This window comes from Nymphaea colorata, chromosome 9 (assembly GCF_008831285.2).
Source record: "Nymphaea colorata isolate Beijing-Zhang1983 chromosome 9, ASM883128v2, whole genome shotgun sequence".
Lineage (NCBI taxonomy): Eukaryota > Viridiplantae > Streptophyta > Magnoliopsida > Nymphaeales > Nymphaeaceae > Nymphaea > Nymphaea colorata.
The window spans coordinates 17,756,515-17,777,199 of NC_045146.1; the positions used below are offsets into that span (position 1 = coordinate 17,756,515).

Here is a 20,685-nt window from a genome sequence, read left to right on the forward strand (position 1 = left end):
GCACCTAACGCCAAAGTGGGCTTAGTTTCCAATATGAAGGGAAAGAATATGTTGCTTGTGCCATTTAAACAGCTTCATTTGCCACCAGAGAGGCCTCTCTCTGTTTTTGTCTTGCGGTTTGTTACGGTAATTAGAGGACTTCTTGTCCTTAATTTTTGTATCTAGGAGATCGTCCTCCAATTTTGATATACATTCTCATTTTACCGGCTCTTTGTTTTTTTTTTTTTTCTTTCCGCTATTATGTTGTTCTACTGTGTATAGGTCATTTTATTTTTATTTTTGCGGGCTCTCTCTATCTCTCGCTTTATGCTTTATGTGGGTGTGACTCTCTCTCTCTCTCTGGTGTGTGTGCGTGTGAAAATGGCAGCCGAAGCAATCGTTTAACGTTATTGGAGAAGGTGTTGGGTCTTCCTCAACAAGAGATCTCGAAGGTTGTAACTGTGATGGCTGAATTGGCAAAGCTGGAGAGGTAATTGCGTTCTATCCAACCCATATTTAGAGATGCTCAACACAAGCAATTCACGGTACCTGAAGTCAAGGATTGGATGGCGAGGTTCAATGGCTTAGCTTATGATGCGCAGGATGTGATTGACATATACACAAGGTCAAATGCAACGCTTTCATGGAGGTAGGTGGGTCTCTTCCCTCTCGTCTTCCACGGTTTGATGTTCTGTTTCTTCATCGAACCAGTAATAAGATTGAACAGATAAACAAGAGTTGGCATGCTGCGCAAAGAGATAAATCATTAGGCCTCATTCCAAAGGAAGAGGGATCTTCATCAGGTGGGGATGTGAGCCAGTGTGGATTGAAAACCGGCAAACAAATTGCTTCATCACTGAGCCTGATGCCATTGGAAGGGAAGAAGATGAAAAATTGGTGGTTGCGTGGTTGATGGAGGATCTGAATGAAAGGCAAAAGAATGCATCTGTTATAGCGGTCGTTGGTATGGGGGGTCTTGGAAAGAGCACCATCGCCAAGAAGCTCGACAACAGTAGCGAAGTCAGGGGATACTTCAACAAAAGAATGTGGGTCTGTGTCTCTGAGAAGCCCAACTTGCTGAATTTGTCCAAAAAGATCATGGAGGAGATTTGTGTAAACGAAAGTGGTGCCAATGAATTCACTAACGGAAAGCCTGTACACTCCAAGATCGGTAACCATTTGAAAGGCAAAAGGTTTCTGCTCGTGCTAGATGATGTATGGGACTACAAATGGTGGAATGAATTAAATGGTGTCCTGCAAACTGGTGGATCAGGGAGCAAGGTACTGATTCACCACTAGAAAGATAAACGTGCAAAGGGAATGAATATACATTGCATGAAATGAAGTGCCTATCAATTGAGCAGAGCTGGTGCCTCTTCCAGTCCAAGGTATGCCTGGAAGGCGAGAAGGAGGAAGACCTTAACGTGGTTCAGGACATTGGAAAAAAAATTGTGACATGCAGCGGACTGCCACTTGCTTTAGTTGTTACAGCAGGCTTGTTGCGTAAAAAGGACAGAGAAAGGCCTGTTTGGCATCGCGTTGCTCATAGCTCATTGTGGACATTGGAAAATGACAGGGATGATATTCGACCAATCATAGGATTGAGTTACATGAGCTTGTCATTGCCCTTAAAGCAATCCCTCACATATTGTTCTGTATTTCCTACAGATTATGAGATGGAAAGGGAAAAGTTACTGAGGCTCTGGATAGCTGAAGGCTTTGTTCAGAAGAAGGGGAGGAGATGGAGGATGTGGCTGAGAAGTACTTAGAAGTTCTGGTTGCTCGGTCCCTGATCCAACCTTTGGCGCGAGGATTCACTTACAAATTGCATGACATCGTCCATGATTTTTCTCTTGACATAAGAAAGAACAAGTGCATTGATGGAACTGTTTTGAAATCAGGGAGCATGCCTAATGAGGCGTGTTTTTGTTTCTTGGGTATTGGAAACTGCTCTTTGGATGAACTGAACAAGCAAAGAAAACTTCGTACCTTGATAATTTTGAAGCAAAGAGTCATGTGATTAGTAATGCTTTTTTGCGTTTCCAGTGGCTGACTTGAGTGGAAAACAGTGCATACACAATTTGCCAGAGTCGAATGGAGATTTATTGCTTTTAAGGTACGTAGATCTCACTAGTACAAGAATTATCCAGTTGCGTAATTCAATTACCAAACTCTACGATCTGCAAGTGCTGGCCCTTGGTCGTAGTGCTATAGAAAAGATGCCTGAAAGAATATCACATTTGAAGAATCTTAGGCATCTCCACAGAGAACAAACTTCTGGTTGGTAATCCCAGCGACATGCCTACTCTGGATGCGTCCTTGCAGAGTTGTGCCATTTGGATAATCTGAGGGCAAAACTAAGAATCGAACATCTGGAAAGAGTTGGAACAGAAGAAGAGGCACAAGAAGCAGGACTAGAAAGGAAAGACAAGCTGCGGTGGTTGGAGTGGTCTTCTGACAAGATCGATATTGAGAAGCAGGATGACAGAGAAAAGGTGGGGCGTGTGTGGGAAAGTCTAAAGCCTCCACTAGGCCTCAAAAGATTGGAAGTTGAAAATTATATGGGCAGAAGAACACCCACATGGATAAGCTCCCCTGCCTACCACGCTTTGGACGAAATCGTGTTAATGTGATGCGATTACTTGGAGCGGTTACCGTGTTTAGGACAATTGCAAAAGCTTGCAAGGCTTCACAGCTATGGAGCTTCAGAAGTTAAGATTATCGACGATGGTGCGCCCAATAATGAAGTTCGATTTCCCAAGCTAGAAGAGCTGCGCCTATTTGGTCTGACGAGCTTAGAGAAATGGTTATGTACGATTCAAGAGCAGGAACGATGCCAGGTCTCAAAAGGCTGAAAATAAGTAGATGTGGGCACTTGAAGTCAATTCCCTTGTTTGCAACTCTGCTGGAACTAGAGATTGACAGCATGGGAAGATGGGAGGGATGGATAGGAGAAAAAGAGAGAGGGAAAAAGCTGGTGCTACCACATGTGAAGAAGATGCACATCTGATCTTGTCCAAATCTGAGGAGTTTACCAGACTGTTCGGAGTTTTGAAAGGCTATTCTTGTATTCTCTGAACAATTGCGAGGGATGGCATTGGGCAGAACAAGGGAAGGCAGAAGAAATGGCGACCACATTGCTATCACTCAAAATAATGGGAATCAAACGTTGCCCAAGCTTGAAAATTTTGCCAAATTGTCGTATGCTGGAAGAACTAAGACTCCACGATATAGAGAACCTGAACGGATGGTGGAGAGGGCAAAGAAATGAAGGTGGAAAGATGGCGACAATGTCTTGTCCAAAACTAAAGACTGTCTTTGACTGCCCAGAATTGGAGGTATTAACAGTTCAAGATATGGACAATTAGGAAGGAGGGGTGGGAACAAGAGGCAGTGAGGAGAAGAAGGTGGTGCAGCGACATTTGAGAAAAATGGATATTGTAGACTGCCAAAACTTAAAATCTCTGCCCATTTCTACGTCCTTGTTGGAATTGAAGATCAAACGCTCATCAATTTCAGCCGTTGTGGTGAGCTCTCTTGGCTACCCAACGGGCTGCAACTCCTCACAAACCTCAACAAGAGACTGAAACTAGGAGATCTACCTCAGCTCACATCACTCCCTGCGACGCTGCTGGAAAAGATGAGATGTCTGAAAAAGCTTAACACTCGGTCCATTTCCCAATCTGATCACGCCAGGGCAAGCAGGGGACTTCTCCTTGGACACTTGGGATCATTATCGAGACTCCAGCGCCTCCGTGTTAGAGGGTTTTAGGATCCACAGATAGAAGAGTTGGGCCGATTGGTGGAGTATGAACCAGCTTGAAGAGTTGCATGTGAAAAGCTCGCCAAGTCTGATCCCTTCTATCTTGCACGCGTTAAGATACCACCGCCACTGCCACAAGCTGAGATTTATCAAAATTAGCTGCCTGAACCAATGTGATTCTCCTGTATTCGAGTATCATCAAATGGGAGAGACCCTGATGTGAACTAGAGATTGGTTCCGCAGAGATGAGCGATCAACTTAGTGGGTGGCAGCACCTAGGCGCCTTGGTGGATGCCTTGAGAGTAGTGGCCATCGGGTGAGATTGATCCTCCTCACGTTCCAATCAACAGGGTCGAGTCTTCCACATGGTTGATCCTCGCGTGTTTGTTATTGCAGGTTCGCAGTTGTGCTTGTTTTGAAGTTACGCAAAAAGATAGTCGTATGTCACCATCCCATGATCATATCAAGCTGAATTTTTGCAGACAAAATCCCCATATTTCTTGCCCTTCAAATTCTTCTTCTTCTTCTTCTTTTTTGTGTCCAGATCAGTTTTCTTTCTTCATTTTTCTTCAATTCTTAACCGATGGTTGTGTTTTTGCTGGATCTGTCAGGAAGAGATTTAACTTATTCTGAAACATATATGGGTGGCCTGTTTTGTTCAGTCTCGGTCCATTTTCTTATGCTTCTGGCTTGCATGTTATTAGATCTTACCTACTAATGTCATTTATGAGATTAGTTTTAGTAAAGATGATCTTATGAGTTGCAGGAACCCGACGAACCTCAAAGCCTTTTGTTGATTGAAAGTCAATAGCCAAAAATGCATCAAAAGTTTACACAAAATTGAAAATTACTTTAACATGATTTTGTCTTAATTTAAAAAATGGAGATGTATTTGATAGCTTAGCTCTTGTTATGAACTACGGTTTGGTTAGGTAGAAATGAAAATTAAAAGAATATAAAACAAGTCCACGTACGTGCAATCAGTCGTATTAAATGTAAAGATCTTCAAGCTGTTTTGACATAGTTTCATGGTTTTGGTGTGTTCGATATGGACCTAAAACCTGCAAGTTCGACTATTTATTTTTGCTTTTTAGGCCAAAAAAAAAAGAACAAATTTTTTTAGCCCACAAAATATGATGCATTATATTCAACTTCTTTTTGGTAAAAGAAAAAAAAAATCTTGAAGCGTGTCCATTCGGTGATTCAAAAGCCATGTTCTACTAAACCAACCCAATAAATAAATAATCTATCCATGTATTTCTAAGTTCATAAAAATAATAATAGTAAAATAATAATTAAAAAATGGTGAGCAATTATGTGTGCAGTCGGTTGTACTACAATTAAAACCACCCAGCATTAATCAATACTCAACATGAAGAGGTGACGCGTTCTGCGAATTTTTTATTCTGGTGTCTTTTGTAAATCCTTTTCAACAAACTACTTCAAAAGCGTCTACGTTTATTGTAGTTTTATGTTTACATCTGTTTCAAGGTCAATGAAAGCAAATATCTTTTGTTCTAGTTGAATAAAAACTTGGGCATCGGATACAAGCGGTTGGAATTCAAGTCGGATCCAGAACCTGTTATTCAAATCAATTCGGACCTGATGTTCACAACATTACATGCAGCCCCGGATCCTATTTCATGGGATCGGACTTCTACACCGTAGGGACAAACTGCCCACACGGGGTTCGACTTTCGGGTTTGGTGTTGAAAACGAACCCGAACATTTTTCCCACACGACAATGCTGACCTGAATAAATATCCACCCAGGCGGAATACCGCGATAATGGGCCCCACCGATTGCCCCGGACAACCGTGACGCCGTTAGCACCACCTTCCCCAAACCGCTCTCCCCTCCCGTGAAACCGCCAACCCCAGGTGTCGCTCTCGCCCTTTCACTATTGCAGTACGGACCTTAACCGTGGTTAAGAGCCAAGAGGATCTTCTTTTTTTTTTTTCTTTTTTTTTTCATTTCTGCCCCTATGAGAGCATCCGATCTTCCTAATAACCATGTTCAAGTCAATATAACTTTTTCATAATACCGCCCTAACCGACGCTTCACTTTTGTGTATTTTCAACAAGACAGTATTTCGAATAACCTGAGAAGCAAGAGCGTTTTTGACTTTCAAAGAACAGAGAACGTACAATTTTGTTGTTTCCCCGTCAAAAGCAAGGGGAGAAAAGAAACACCGCATATGCGCGAAACAAGGAAAAGGAAAAGAAAAAAAAAAAAAAACATGAACAAGAGCTGTAAATTGTGACCTCTGTTGAAATTTGGAAATGGAAACCGCTTTCACGAGAAGGCGTCACCGCTGAAAACGACGAAGCTGCCGTCGGCGACGTCCGAATGGTCAAACAGCCCGCCGAACCCACAGCCGTCCTCGGCGTCCTCCCGGTTGTCGATCGGCTCACAGAACTCAAGCCCTGGGACCCGCATAGCCTGCAGCTCGTCGTCGAACTGCCAGTTGTCGATCAACAGCCCGGCCGGGGGCTCCGGATGCGCTGGACTGCGAGGCGACTGTTGCCCGCTGGACCCCGCCGGAGGCAGACCGAGCTCATCGTCGGATGCGCCCAGGAGGTATCCTAATGGGGAACCGGACGAGATGAGTCCAACCTCCCCCGGCTCACCCTCTGGCACCTGACACGGCCCCTGCCGCTCGGACCCGCTCGGCGCGAAATCCAGGTCGTCGGGAAATGTCGTCGTTAGAAACCCCTCCTCATCCATGACAGGGTCGAAGACAGTGGAGCTGTTGCTCGAGTCGATCGCCGGAACATCGAACTCCTTCTCTGATACAGACGTTTCGGCGGAAATTGAGGGCGCTAGGAGGATCTCTTCTTCAAGGCTTCTCATAACACCGACGACGTCTTCCTCGGCCGCGTCCGCTTCCGCAGGACTGCTCACATATAGAAAGTCTCCGTCTCCCTCTCCACCTTTGACGTCCGTGTCGTCGAGCAACCGGATGAGCTCCGCCCGCACTTTCTTAGCGTCCGGAGAGTCATCGCTTTCGTTCTCTCTGCTTCGCTTCGTCTCCATCACCGGAACTACTGTACTCCAAAATGCAAAAGCCACCAAACAAATCCGGCTCCGCCCGATTCAGTGCAAAAAGACGTTCATTAACCTCGAGAATGATGAGGAAAGACCAGTAACAGTCTGTGAGACGGTTGTGAAATCCCAAAAAATGAGCTTAGAATCTCGTGTGAAGGCACGAACAGTAACTAATCAAATCAAGCCCGTCGGAACACCACCGGAGAACCGTGCACAAGCCGGACTTTCGGACTCTAAGAAAAACGCAGGTTGAAACGCGCTCTTTGAGTAGCCAGACACGGATATAATCAGCAAGAAACTGCCGAACCGCGCCAGAAAGTGGCAAGAACGCCGGGAAAGTGGGAGTGACGTCCGCAACTGTTTCAAACGGCGTCAAATACGTTAACGGCGTCAGTATATCTCAACAAGACAAGCCGGCTGGCACGTCGGAAAACCTAACGCCGGCGGTTGCGGGGACGGAAAGGTGTTGACCGGAGATGGATGAGGCGGAGTGGAGATCCGGCAACGTGAAGTGAAGTGCAGAAGGCAACTGACGGAAGAGAAAAAGAAGGGCCAAGAACCAACGACCAGGTGACGGCGTGAGGTGGAAGCAGAAGGACGACGGAGGGGAGCCTATGGCATGGACAGGAACGTAAAATTCGAAAAGATTGGAGGCGGGGATAGGAAAAGGGTGTTGGGTGGAAGGGGAATATAAAGGGGAGGGGACAAAGGGTGGTGAATGAGCGAGGGGCCTGGATTTATGCGGACGCGAAGTCGGAAAGCAATTAAGCGGATTTGATACCTCCTGGCGTCCGACTGGTGGGCCCCGCCACAGCGGTAAGCGACACGCTGGGGGCCACGGACCTCTCGAGAGAGCAACTTACCCTCCTCCACTGCCACGTGACGATGACCACCTGCTCGTGAGTGAGAATGTTCCTGCCCTCATATTTAATTGATTAATTAAATTTGGGTTTCTTTTTATTTAATTCTTTGTTCATAGAACGGTTCGGGTACGAGCATTAGGTAGTGTCGGTGCCGGCCCGATCCTTGGCGCCAGACCCGTTCGGAAGGCTGGAACCGCCTGTCTTCTTTTTCTGGAATTTCAGTTATTAATTATTTTAAGAGGGGAAAAAAGAAAGCCGAGTTCGAGGACTCTAGAGATGACGGAGCAAAACGGCCGTTTATTTCGGGGGTACGGTTTGACGGAAAGCGTTGCGTGTCTTATCTTACCACGTCATGTGGTTTGAAAGGTTGCCAGGTGCCTTTCCCCGAAATGCCCCTCTCAATGACGGGAAATTCCCATTTTTTTTTTTTTTCTTATCCATTTCTGACCGTCCATCCTCTGATAGGTAAGATGTGGACGGAAGAAGGAAAAAGGGCGTACTCAATTCACCCAGGAAAGAACGTGACGAAGTTCTTGAACTACGAGGCGAGATTCCGATAAAGTTCAGGATCGTACGCAACCTTGGGATGGTTCACGAGAGGTGGGAATCGCGAAGTCGGAGGATCCAGGAGACGTGCCCTCAACGTTTCTCTTGGTGGATGGAGTTCAGGAACTCGGTTGCTTAAACAAACACGGAATGGGAACTGGGAGGGTAGGTCGGTGGCAGGTGGAACATGGGGTTCCTGTCGCGAGTTGCAGGTGGGAACAATGGGGTTTGGTTGGAGTTCAATAGTAGAGGAATGGGCACATCTGTGTCCCGGTTGAGTTGGTTTGGTCAGGAGTCTGTCAGATGCAGAGAATGTTGTTGACTGTTAGGGGACCCTCGAGAAGGTGGAAGGTTTGGAGGCCTTTGGACAAGAGAAGAGCTTGTTATACTTGGTTTGGGAGTTGAACTCAAGACCTTTAAGTCAAGACTATGACCTGCAAATTGGAAAGTGCCACACGTTCAATATTGAGAATGGATTTCTTGACATGGATTCATAAGGCCGTGTTTGCGTGCCGTGAATCTGATATCTATAAACTATTAGATTCCGACTGAGATCTTAAACCCCAACGTGAAAGATACACGGATTGTACTAAAATATGTAACTATGCATAGTTTTTTTTGGCAAGATCTATCCGTTTGAATCTTAGATTTACAGTCCCCACATCAAGTCTGACCATCGGATCTCAGATTTGGGTAATAGACTCGCATATATATATATATATATATATATATATATATATATATATATATATATATATATATATATATATATATATATATATATATATATATATATATATATATATATATATATATATATATATATATATATAGAGAGAGAGAGAGAGAGAGAGAGAGAGAGAGAGATAGAGAGAGAGAGAGAGAGAGGAACAAAACTACGCTTTAAGATTGAGAGTAGGTTCATCTGATATTTAAATTATTGTTTTATGAAATTGTTTGCTGCCAAACTACCCAATAAAGGTTCATTTGACTAATAGAGCAGTGGCACACATGGGATGAGATGTAGTATTTCATGAATTCACATTAATTCTTGGGATAGGTTCATGAAATGATATATTACTATTTAGTTAGTCAAACGGTTCGTTACGCAAACAGAATAGTATGTAATTGTTACATGAATATGCTCAAAGATTAAATCTAACGCAAACAGAATAGTATGTAATTGTTACATGAATATGCTCAAAGATTAAAGTAGATTTGTATAATACCTTAAAAAATGTGAATTTGCCCGATATATCTATTAGACAATCACAATTTGGGTAAACCTATTAATATGAGAGAGAGAGAGAGAGAGAACTGACAAAATGGAATAAACAAAAATTGGGTGACAAGCTGTCACTAATTATACAAGATCAAGAGTGAGAGATGTATGATTTGAGACAATTATTTTATTATGCCAGTAGTGTATGATTAGTAAATTTTTAACGGCAAAATCATTTTGGTAATTTAACATCTTCGACTACAACGCTATGAAAGTAATAATAAGCCAATAAAACAAATTAAAACAATAGTTGCATGACATTATTGAATCTCCATTTTCATGTGCAAGCCATTGCTCAATTCCATGTTCCATTGTGTGTTACCAAGGCTGGCTCCATGATCCATGTTTGAATTTGTCTTCATCTTCTATGTCACGTGACTGTCTCGCGATTCAAGCAAAAATATTTGAGAGAAAGAGAAAGCAATAATGGGCAATAAGTACCAGATAGACATGTGTGTGCAACATGTAATTAGGTAAGAATTTTTCTTCTGCTTGTGCAAAAAAACTTTGGCTTATGAAAAAATCATGCATTTGAAAAAAAGTAGATGCAACCAATTCTCGAATTTTAACCAACCATTGTTGTAGTTGCCAATATAAATGAAGGGCCACCTTACATCTTTACTCATTTTCGTAAGTTAACTACTCAACTTCTTTCTCTATGACAACCACCGGCTAAGGAGATTCATAAAGTCTTTTCTTTGGTAGGTCTGCAGGTTATGAGTCATTTTGGGCACCAACTTGGGTCCGGCCAGTCCGCTAAATTTCAGAAAAATGGTCCAACAACTTACCAAAAAAAAAAAAAAAAACTCAAGAGGCCTCTGTAATCTCTTTCATGTTCAATCAAGATTTAACATGTAAGTGTAGCGACAAATTAATATCGTTTTTGGGTTTTAAACGGTGAGGTTTTGTACATATAAAACAACAAAGTCGTTTTTGATAGAAAATATAAAAATTATGAAAATAAAAATCTAATAAATAAAAACTGCAAAAAAACACAACACAAACATGAAAATGCAGAAAAAGGAGGACCATGAGAAAAGAGGAAAAAAACGTACATAAAATGTGTGTGCTTTGTTTTTAATGTTTTTTTAAAGCATGTTTTTCACGTTTTAATTGGCTGATCAAATTTTAACGTTTTAAATACGTTTTTTTTAAATAATATGTGTGTAAGTGTTCCATGGTCCATGACAATGGCATGAAGTTGATTCATTCTATGCTAAAAAAGTTTGCAAATTTGTGCATCAACTTTTTCATTTAATTGAAAGGTTGGACTTGACAGATTCCTACCAAATTATGCCAACATGCCAACCTAAATGTTGGAAAAATCGACCTTCTTAGTCGAATTAAAGATGTTAATCAACGAGATTAGTCAATTATGAGGAACACTTCTTTTATTCATAGAAAGACTTTTAAATTTTGTAAATAATTTGCACGTACAATTAAAATAACTTCAAAGGGTTGTAGCATACTTAGCGGTAAAGCGGTCCACCTCATAAACGAACTTATGGTGATCGCTATTACATCCATTCCGAAGCAAAATCTGTTAATCCCGGCCGTGGCTTCGGGCGGTGGAATGAATCACGCACCTTTAATTAAAAAATAATAATTGAGTAAAAGAAGAATTAAAATAAATTTCTTACAAAGTTATCAAATCAATAATTTCAATGCGCGTCCTTTATTTTATTGCCTTTTTTTTTTACGTTTTTGAGATGCACCATCTGCCTGGGAAGTCCAATGTAGAGAGAGAAATTGGGATTTAAGTCGAAATCCAAGGTCGAATCTTTCTGAAAAGTGAGGATCTGAGGTTCATCTTTCTAGGGAAGTAATTTTTAAGTCTTTGAGATGCATGGTAAACGTTTCGACGTGTAAAGGAACGACAGTCAACACAAAGGTAACGTTGCACCTCAAAATGTTCATATCTCAAAGTCAAGTTTGACATCTAAGCATTCAAAAATCAAATGATCTGCATATGAATTTGTCTTCCTCCTTAGTTTCCAAGATTCATACCCCCTTAGAAACAAAGATTGGGTTTCATGATTTAGCCCTTGGAAAATTCCAATCTCACGTGCATAGAAACTTCAACTCTCTCTCTCTCTCTCTCTCTCTATATATATATATATATATATATATATATATATGTCATTCTAAAAGTTTATTCTCTTACCTGAGATTGTGAAGAATCTTAAACAACCTATAAAGAATGTATTTAAGTGGTTGGTTATCCTAGTTTATATCTTTTTTTGAGTTGGAATTGAAACTGAGAGGGAGTGAGTTGAGATCCATCAGACCAGAGGTTCGAGCATGGCAGGAGAGTGGGATGGATCGTTACACATATATACACACTCTTTCTCTCTCGTGTACATATGTAAATAGAAGTAAAGCTTTAAGAGGCGTTTGTTTGATCACTTCATACTTAAGATCCATTGACATGATGTGGCATACTTTTGCTAATATGGGAAAAAGTTGAGGAAAAAGGTGAGATCTAATCCTCATTTGAAGTCCTTCGTTTACTTTTTGACATTCTGATATAATATCAAAGACAGATGGCTTACGTTAAATCCATAGATCACAAATCCTAAGGATTTTAAATCAAGGATAATCAAACCAAATTTTGGCTTCTTGCATGACAATTATGCCTATTTAATAATAATTTAATAAAGAAAAGACATGCACAAGTACAAAACAAGATCCATTACATATATCATTTAATGAAGATATAAATAAACCCCAAAGTTAAAGTAAGTTACATAAATGATTAGCCGTTAGAAATATATAAATATAGAACATGTTTTTCACCAACCATGGGAGAAACAATGATTTATTATCTCTTTCCTCTGCATTTCACCTGTGCCGAGAAATTTCCTGTCCTCCCCGGCAAGGCACCTCCTATATATATTTATTTATCTATCTGTTCAATTCTTAAACGGGCTTCTGGCATTGGAGGAAGGGGAGGCTGCCAATTTCCAATCTCCACCTTATTTTCAATGAGTGATCATGGGCCCTTCTCTGCTGGGTCAATGTCCAACCGGTGGGGTCCCGTTCTGGATCCAGATCTATTAGGCCTAACCCATCACCATCAATGCAATAAAGAACATATCGTCCGGTCAGGATTCATATGGATCTAAAATTCAGATCTACACTCCAATGCATTGATCTCATTTTTTAATTAATTCTCACAGATCCCAACAAAGAAGAAAAATGGTGTTGATAGGGATTGGGCTTTTAGTTGGATTAACTGCTCTCCCTCAGTTTTCTGGGTGGGGTTTGAATCCTCAGATCTGAGATTTAAGTGGACAGACATGGCTGCCGCCACTGACAGCCAAATATATATATAAACAATCAAATATATCAAACACCAGCCACCAGTTAGCTCTGCCACTGGACCAAACCCACATCACTTCTCCTTTTCTCTTACCCAATTTCATATATCTTTGTCTCTACCAGTACAAACAAGCCGAATTGTAACGGAGATTAACAGTTCTCCCATAGTCTTCTTGGTGGGGTTTGAATCCTCAGATCTGAGATTTAAGTGGACATACATGGCTGCCGTCACTGGCGGCCAGAAATATATATATATATATATATATATATATATATATATATATATATATATATATATATATATATATATATATATATATATATATATATAACATGATCTGAGATTTAAGTGGACATACATGGCTTCGTCACTGGCGGCCAGAAATATATATATATCTATAATCAAATATATCAACACCAGCCACCCGGTAGCTCCGCCACTGGACCAAACCTACATCACTTCTCCTTTCTCTTACCCAATTTCATATACCCCTTGTCTCTAGCAGTACAAACAAGTCGAACTGTAATGGAGTCTGCTAACTCCACTCTAACTTGGGCTCAGTTTGGTACTCTTGCAAGGGTAGGTGGAGCGAGCTAGGATTTTTTTTTTCTCTTGGGGGAATCGAAAATTTTAAAAAATTTACAGAAACTTACAAAAGCTTTTCACAGTCAACTATATATTTTAAGAAATTTTCGAGGGGTTAAACTAAAATGTTTGAAAATATTAGTAAATCTTTATTTTAAAATCTTAGAGAGTGACATGACCCCTACCAGCCTCTCTTTGGCTTTGCCCTTGGCTCTATTTGGCTTAATCGAGCTTTAGCTTTGGTGAGTGGTAGAGCCACATATGTGCTGGCGGAGGGAGGCGGGCCGGGCCCCCCCTAGGCCATGGCCCCACCCGAACCAAATGAAAAAAACAAAAATACAATGTAAAAATTGAAAAAAACTTTTTGCCTCATATATTTTTTGAATGTGAATTCAGTTTGGCCCTACCCAAATCCAACCTACAAAACCCATCTCCCATTTGAATCGCCCCTGGAAAAAATCCTAGCTCCGCCCCTGTGTGCTGGCATGCACAATTATCCACACCAGCCCAAAAGAACTGTATTATATTAACAACTGCTTACACTTCATGTTATTTACATATGGATGTCCCTTAAAGTTTAAGATTTAAACTCTCAGTGCCCCTTAGCTTCTGATGACTCTGCTACTGGGCTTGGCTCAGGTAAGCTCGAGTAAATTTGAATAAATTTTTTTATGGTTTTAAAAGCCTCATTCTCAGGACTTCAACTTCAAGTGGTTGGAAGATCTGGACGGCTTTCATTGATATTACATTTTTAGCCACGATAATGTAGAACTGCGTATGTATGTATGGGTGTGGTGCGGGCAAGTTAGGTTAAGGACAAAAACCAGACAGCGAAATATAGATTGACCAAGCATAATTGAGCTAAGAATAGGACACCAATTCCAGCTTGACTTGTGTTCTTATGCAAGGAAAGCACAACCCAAGTTGATAATAGAGTTTGAGTTGCATTAACTCAATCTATGCATCTAAATTGACCCTACAAAGCAAAGAAGAGAGTCCCACTTAGAAAGATATATGATTATCTCACATCTCGAGTGAACAAAATGAGTATTTTATCCTACTGCGCAACAATAAGATCGAACTCCCTACCCTTCCCCCTATCCCCGAAGGGTCTAGACCCGTTTTAAGTGCCCGAAAGATATATGATTATCTCACATCTCGAGTGAGCAAAATGAGTATTTTATCCTACTGCGCAACAATAAGATCGAACCCCCTACCCTTCCCTTATCCCCGAAGGGTCTAGACCCGTTTTAAGTGCCCGAAAGATATATGATTATCTCACATCTCGAGTGAGCAAAATGAGTATTTTATCCTACTGCGCAACAATAAGATCGAACCCCCTACCCTTCCCCCTATTCCCGAAGGGTCTAGACCCGTTTTAAGTGCCTCACTACGTTTTAACTTATATATCAGTACTCCTTTTTTACATAACAGAAAGTTGGAGCCTCGAGAATTCAAACAAAGACTGTCACCTACCAGCCACACTCTGCCACTATGCCAGCATCCTCGGGAATAACTACCATACATTTGTTTCTCAATCTAGCCACTCATGCATTCGATGTCAATAATGGACAGTTCCTTTGGTAGTATGTGGACTAGAAATCAAATTTTCAAGTTGGTTTTATGCACCTATAGTCCTAAGCAGTTTTGCGTCACAAAGATATTCAAACCACATATCGCAATTAGTTTTATCCCTACTTTGATCAACCATAGATTTTAGTTTGAATCTCTTGCTAGAACAGCAGAACCATGTTACATTTCAGAGCATACTCATGAATTTAAGATCCTCACTTTACAAAGACGCCATTAGATTTTATTTTAGTTTTCTTGTTCAAAAATTTGTCATCACTGTACACACACATACACACACACATATATATATATATATATATTAGAAAGTGCAGTGTGAGAATTTTGACTTGTAGGCCGCTTTTTGCGCTGTCAAATGCTGGGGCCGTAGGCTTCTTCATACTAATCCTTTAGTCAGATAGATAGATGACGGCTTTGTGGGGTGGGAATTTTTGACTCTTTTAATATTCTTTCTCATGCAGGTTCTACAGAGAGGAACAAATAATCATCCACAGAAATAGAACCCTTCAAACCATAATGTAAAGCTTCGTAAAGATCAAGAAAATGATTCAAACTAAGAAAAAAAGATTAGGTGTTTTTATCCAAAGAAGCAATATTAATTTCCCACTAACAACCAGAATTGAACAGCTTGTTACCAGTAGAGGTGCGCATCGGGCGCGGCCCACCCAACCTGATAAGAAGTCAGGCTCAAGCTGGGCCACATCATTTATTGCATGTACATATTATGTGTATTTTCACATAACTTAATGCATGTACATATTATGTTCATATATTTTTTTATATACACTGCAAAATTTGAAAGATTAGAATAGATGCTTCTCATAAAAGACAATCACATAAGCAAATTCATTAGCCAATGCAAGAAACTTATCAGATCCTCTCAGATTTCCGCTAATTTCATATCACCTTATGAGAAATGAGGCTCCCTACCGCTGATTTGTTATCCCCTTTGGTAAACAAATATAACCTATTTTTTTTAGATGGTGGCCTTATCTGATTCTATCGCTGTTCGTTTCATTTGAAGAGAGGAATGATCCAAAAGAATGTTTCGTTTGAAGAGAGCTTTTAGTTGCTTAATCTCTATTTGATTGATCAATATGTGACATTTCAAATCCTCCTTACTAATGGAATCGAAATTCTCTCCGGATTGATCAAAAGGTCCTTTCAATTGGTTAGAATCTGTTACTTGAACGAAAATAGATTTTGTGGAATCATATTAAATATTTGACGATACATTCTGTACCTTGCTAAAAAACCGATCCTTGTTTACCAACCACATATTGTCTAACAAAATCAATGAGTCCTTATTAATATTAAACTAAAAGATGGCCGGCTTGTTAAAAGGCATCAATATGTAAATAAGAAAAATTACCTTGAAATATCTATATGTAAGCATTTTTTTGGCATTGTGTAGGCAGTTGCCCACACAGTGCCTACACCTGTAGTCCGGTTCGTAAACTATTCTTCTTAGGTAAAAAGAAATATAAAGAAAAGATAAGATTGTGGGCAGACCAATAATGGTAATCGATGGAGAATCACCAACGTTAACATCCCATCGTTGCTTCCTTGATAATGAATCATGTTGGCCATGAATTTGACCTCATATCATATAGATTGTGCGGTTAGCAACTAACTACACCAACTTTTGGTGCTTTGAATTTTTCAACATGTTTATCATCATCTTCTTTATCAGCATCTATGATTCATGCGAATACAAGTAACGTTTTATTTAAGTCTGAACTCCAACTTGGCTATTATTCTATAATAATGGAACCATACCTTATAAAACGACACTTCATGATCCAATCATATAGATATCCCTTTTATTATAATATTAGTGCGGTATTATTATTATACAAGCCCCCATCAATATATAGTAAAAAGGGTAAAAAAGAACAGTATTTTATAACGAGGAAAACATGAGTTTCTTATGAAAAACATCATATATTGGGAGCTTGAATCTGAATGGAAAACATTACTTAATATCACCACTGTCGTATTAAGTATCACTTTTTTGGATCTGGAATTTCTCCAAACAACATGTCCCATATTTGAAAAAAAAATCCTTATGTTCTTGGGAGCAACTTGAAAAAGAAAAAAAAATGAATATTTCATGCCCTTATGGAAGTACTATGATTAAAAAAAAAAAAAAGGAACACTCCAAGGCACAATAATTGTGGTAACGCGATGACCATAATCACACAAATATCTTCAGTCAATCCAAATCTTTGCAAAAAAAAAAAAAATTAATTCGTCTAATATTTCTGAAAATACTATTTATATTTGTGGCGCTAAATTTGATTCTTGGGTCAATTATTGCACTAGAGTACTGTTCCATAAGAATGAGTTCAAGATAACGTCCAAGTCTTTCCTTGACCCACCCCTGCCTGGCACGCCAAAACTGACGTTCGTCGTCTTTTTCTTGACAAGTTGTTGCTGTATCAAACCCCAAATGGTTGGGTTCATGGAACAATGTGTATTATGAATCACTGATGTTGGGATTCTTGATGTGATCTGCAATGTCTATTATGAACCCTAAGGTAAATCAGTGATGTGGAATTCTTGATGTGATCTTTTGATGATTCCCGTGCGGTGGTTCTATCTTTAGCATTATGAAGATTAAAAGCAACATATTATAAGCATTTTAGCTTTATTTCAAGATATATACTTTCTTTCTTTGGATTTGACACTTGTTACGTTCCTTTCTTGTGTGCCCTATGCTATGTTTAGGCAATGAAGCATAATGTTTTTTTGGGTGAACAAAAGAGAATAAAAGGAAGGAGTAGAGAATAAGCAAAGCATTTGTTTATCATCTTTACGAGAAGATATTGTTGTTTTTGGTTGGTTTGTGTGTAGTTTCAAAAGAAAAACTTTCATTGAGGACCCACTTCTAAGACCTGCTGCTACCAATTTTTAGTATGGCCTTAATATTCCTGAATTTTGTGATATAACCAGATTGGTAGTTATGATTTATCATCTCGGGATACATAACATTGATCATCTTTTTGTTTGGTCCTGATTGGAAAATATTTTTCAAGCACATGAAAAAATGAAGAATGTTAGCACTTGGCAAATTAGATGGTTAAGAAATGGATGACAGATGCCAGAAAATAGAAGCTTGTTCAAGTAAAAAAGATCAGAGCTATGAAGGTTCTTTTTGGTGCTATATAGAAAAGGTTGCCACTTAATTTGAATTTTCTGATGGACATACATAAAAATATTATGATCACATCATCTATCATACGTGATGGTGCTTTTCTGCGTGAAATCCTTTTTTTTTTAGTTGATTGAATACTGAAATCGCCTTTTGTTGAGTAGATTTTGTAATGGTGAATCAGTCACATAGACTGTCAGATTAGATGTTGAAGGAATTTGCAATTTCAGCCGTCCATTTCGGTGATGTATGGAATGCCAGAGACACTGGTATGCATCTTCTTCTTCTTCTTCGTCAATCATATACAATCATATCTATGCCTTTTTTCTAAGATCGATGGAAGAGGGGTTGCTGAAAGAAAATCTGGGTTTTCTTCTTTAATTGTATTGATGCACACCAAGTGTTTGTCAGAATGCTCAATGTCAATAGCATAGAGCCATGTACGCCCTCCTGTCTTAGCTTGTGGAACGATGGATTCTTGACCTTAAATTTGAAGGCTTTGATTTAATGATCTCATGGATCCATGGCTACAAACTTAATTCAAGCTATTCTTATTTTGTTTGAGATTTTGGACGATCATGTAAACAGCCTCTTTAGTTTTTCTTATGACAGTAAATTTTACTGTATAATTCAAGCTGAACCGGTGAGGTCGTGGGTTGATTCCTCAAATAAGTTCCTAACACGGTGATAATCACATCATCGCAGGTCTGTAAACGTAGATGTCATCTTGTGCCTGTTCGTGATGTGGGCATCAAAGCCTAGTAAAACGTGATTGTTGATTGGTGTTCCAGGTGCCTAAAAGCTTCTTTTTACTGTTTCTTTGATATAAACAGAGACGTCAACATTCCACAGATCAGGGGCTCATCTCCAAGGATTCTTGGGTACAGATTGTGAACACCTGCATGTCTTGTTTTCTAGTTTCTACCCTCAAGCATTCATCTTCTACCCTCAAGCATTCATCTTCACTGTAGATGGTTTGTTGCTGCTGCCAAGATTGTGAACCTCACAGCATTCAAGAATCTTCTCTGTATATAAGGAAAACTTCTTTCTCCATTGTTTGATACTCTTTCTACCTTCACCTCATTCTTTGGATTATCTATCTTTAACTGAATCCGAAACAATCAAGCTAGCTCTAAAGAAGAAAACTCTCTCCTTTGAAAAAGCTCAATCTGTGCCCAGCTTTAAATCCCCAATGGAAACCAAGTGTACTCCTAGTTGTGTTGCAGAGCAGCGCTAGTGAGAGCTCGCCTTCACAAATATTGGCATAAAAGATCTTAGTAGTTAGTGGTATGCAAGGGAGAATGTTCAAACTAGAGGAGTTTGGTGAAGCGTAACTATGCACCTGTAAAGAAAACCCATCTCTTGATATGCTTGGGTATGCTCAAGAATTGTTCTATCTGCAATTTCCAAGTATGCAACTGCTTGATCCTTGTATGAAATACGAAAAGTTTGCTGAAGATAGTATCTGATGCTTCTTCCACTACCTTCTGCTGAAGAGGAAAAAAGAAAGGTGATCTTGAAGTGTTCTTGATAATCAAATTGCACATTCTTCTTCATCGCGTTAATCCTATGTTTTTTGGAGATTTGTATGTGGTGCAATAGCTTCACTGTTTCTGAAAATAACATGTTTCAGATGTCTTATTTCTTGAAGAAGAAATGGGTATTTTCTCTAACATATTAATCGTGCAATTTCTGGTTTCTAGAGGGAGAGAAAAAAAAAGTGAGTATTTTATTCGATTGTATGTTTCGTATATATTTTATTTGATTTTTTTATCACGTCTATTTTAAGTTTCTCATGTGCGGAGAGAAGAATATAAAGCGAGACAATATTTTTGTTGGCTTGTATCCTTTTTAGACGTTTTAGCAAATATTTTTTGCATATGAATTTTAGGTCATTCCTATGTGTAGAGAGAGAAAGGGAGATTATTTTTATTAGTTCATATGCTTTTATTGTGTGTCTTGTTTTATTATGTGTGGATTTTAAATTGTTTGTATGTGTAGAGAGAGAGAGAGAGAGAGAGAGAGAGAGAGAGAGAGAGAGAGAGATGCAAAACATGTGTTAAAACATGTCCATCCCATTAAACAAACGTTAGATAAGATGAGTTTAAAGTGCCGTCTGTTTGTCCAAGGAAACAAACGCAAACTAACAAGTTGTTCACATGGACAAGAACTCTTTGCTCCTTAGAACACATGTTTCAAGGACGTGTTTTATTATAAGTGGACCTGGATTCTGCTCATTATGGGTGGATTTAGATCTAAACATTCAACATTCTCCAAACACTAAATAACCAAAAAATCTCTATCTCGAGGATGAATCAATCCTCTTACCTTATCAATTGGTTTGTTCTTAGATCCTCAGGGTTTGAGCCTCATGAATTTAGACCTTCTTTCCATATGTTAATCTCGTTATAAGTGTGAATTATATGTAAATTCTTAATTTCTTAAACTATGAACTTTAGTGTAGATCTTTTGCCACATCAGATCCATTACCCATATATTATAGATTACATTTTACAACTCACAACAAGGCCTGACCTTCATATTGTGCTGCAA

The 20,685-nt window shown here is 39.6% G+C and overlaps 1 protein-coding gene and 1 long non-coding RNA gene across 3 annotated transcripts; both read left to right on the forward strand.

Moving 5' to 3' along the window:
- Positions 1 to 545: 545 nt before the first annotated feature.
- On the forward strand, positions 546 to 2,612 carry LOC116260633 (putative disease resistance protein RGA3). Its single transcript, XM_031639081.1, has 5 exons — positions 546 to 628; positions 783 to 1,260; positions 1,344 to 1,740; positions 2,026 to 2,259; positions 2,305 to 2,612. Exons 1-5 carry the CDS (start codon positions 546 to 548, stop codon positions 2,610 to 2,612), a joined length of 1,500 nt encoding a protein of 499 aa, XP_031494941.1.
- Positions 2,613 to 17,367: 14,755 nt separating this feature from the next.
- LOC126410391 (uncharacterized) lies at positions 17,368 to 19,193 on the forward strand. 2 transcript variants are annotated; one of them, XR_007574310.1, is made up of 3 exons: positions 17,368 to 17,518; positions 18,297 to 18,401; positions 18,838 to 19,193. It is a non-coding gene; the product is annotated as an uncharacterized LOC126410391 (long non-coding RNA). The 2 variants fall into 2 exon arrangements; XR_007574311.1 differs by lacking the exon at positions 17,368 to 17,518 and adding an exon at positions 17,693 to 18,154.
- The last annotated feature ends 1,492 nt before the right edge of the window (positions 19,194 to 20,685 follow it).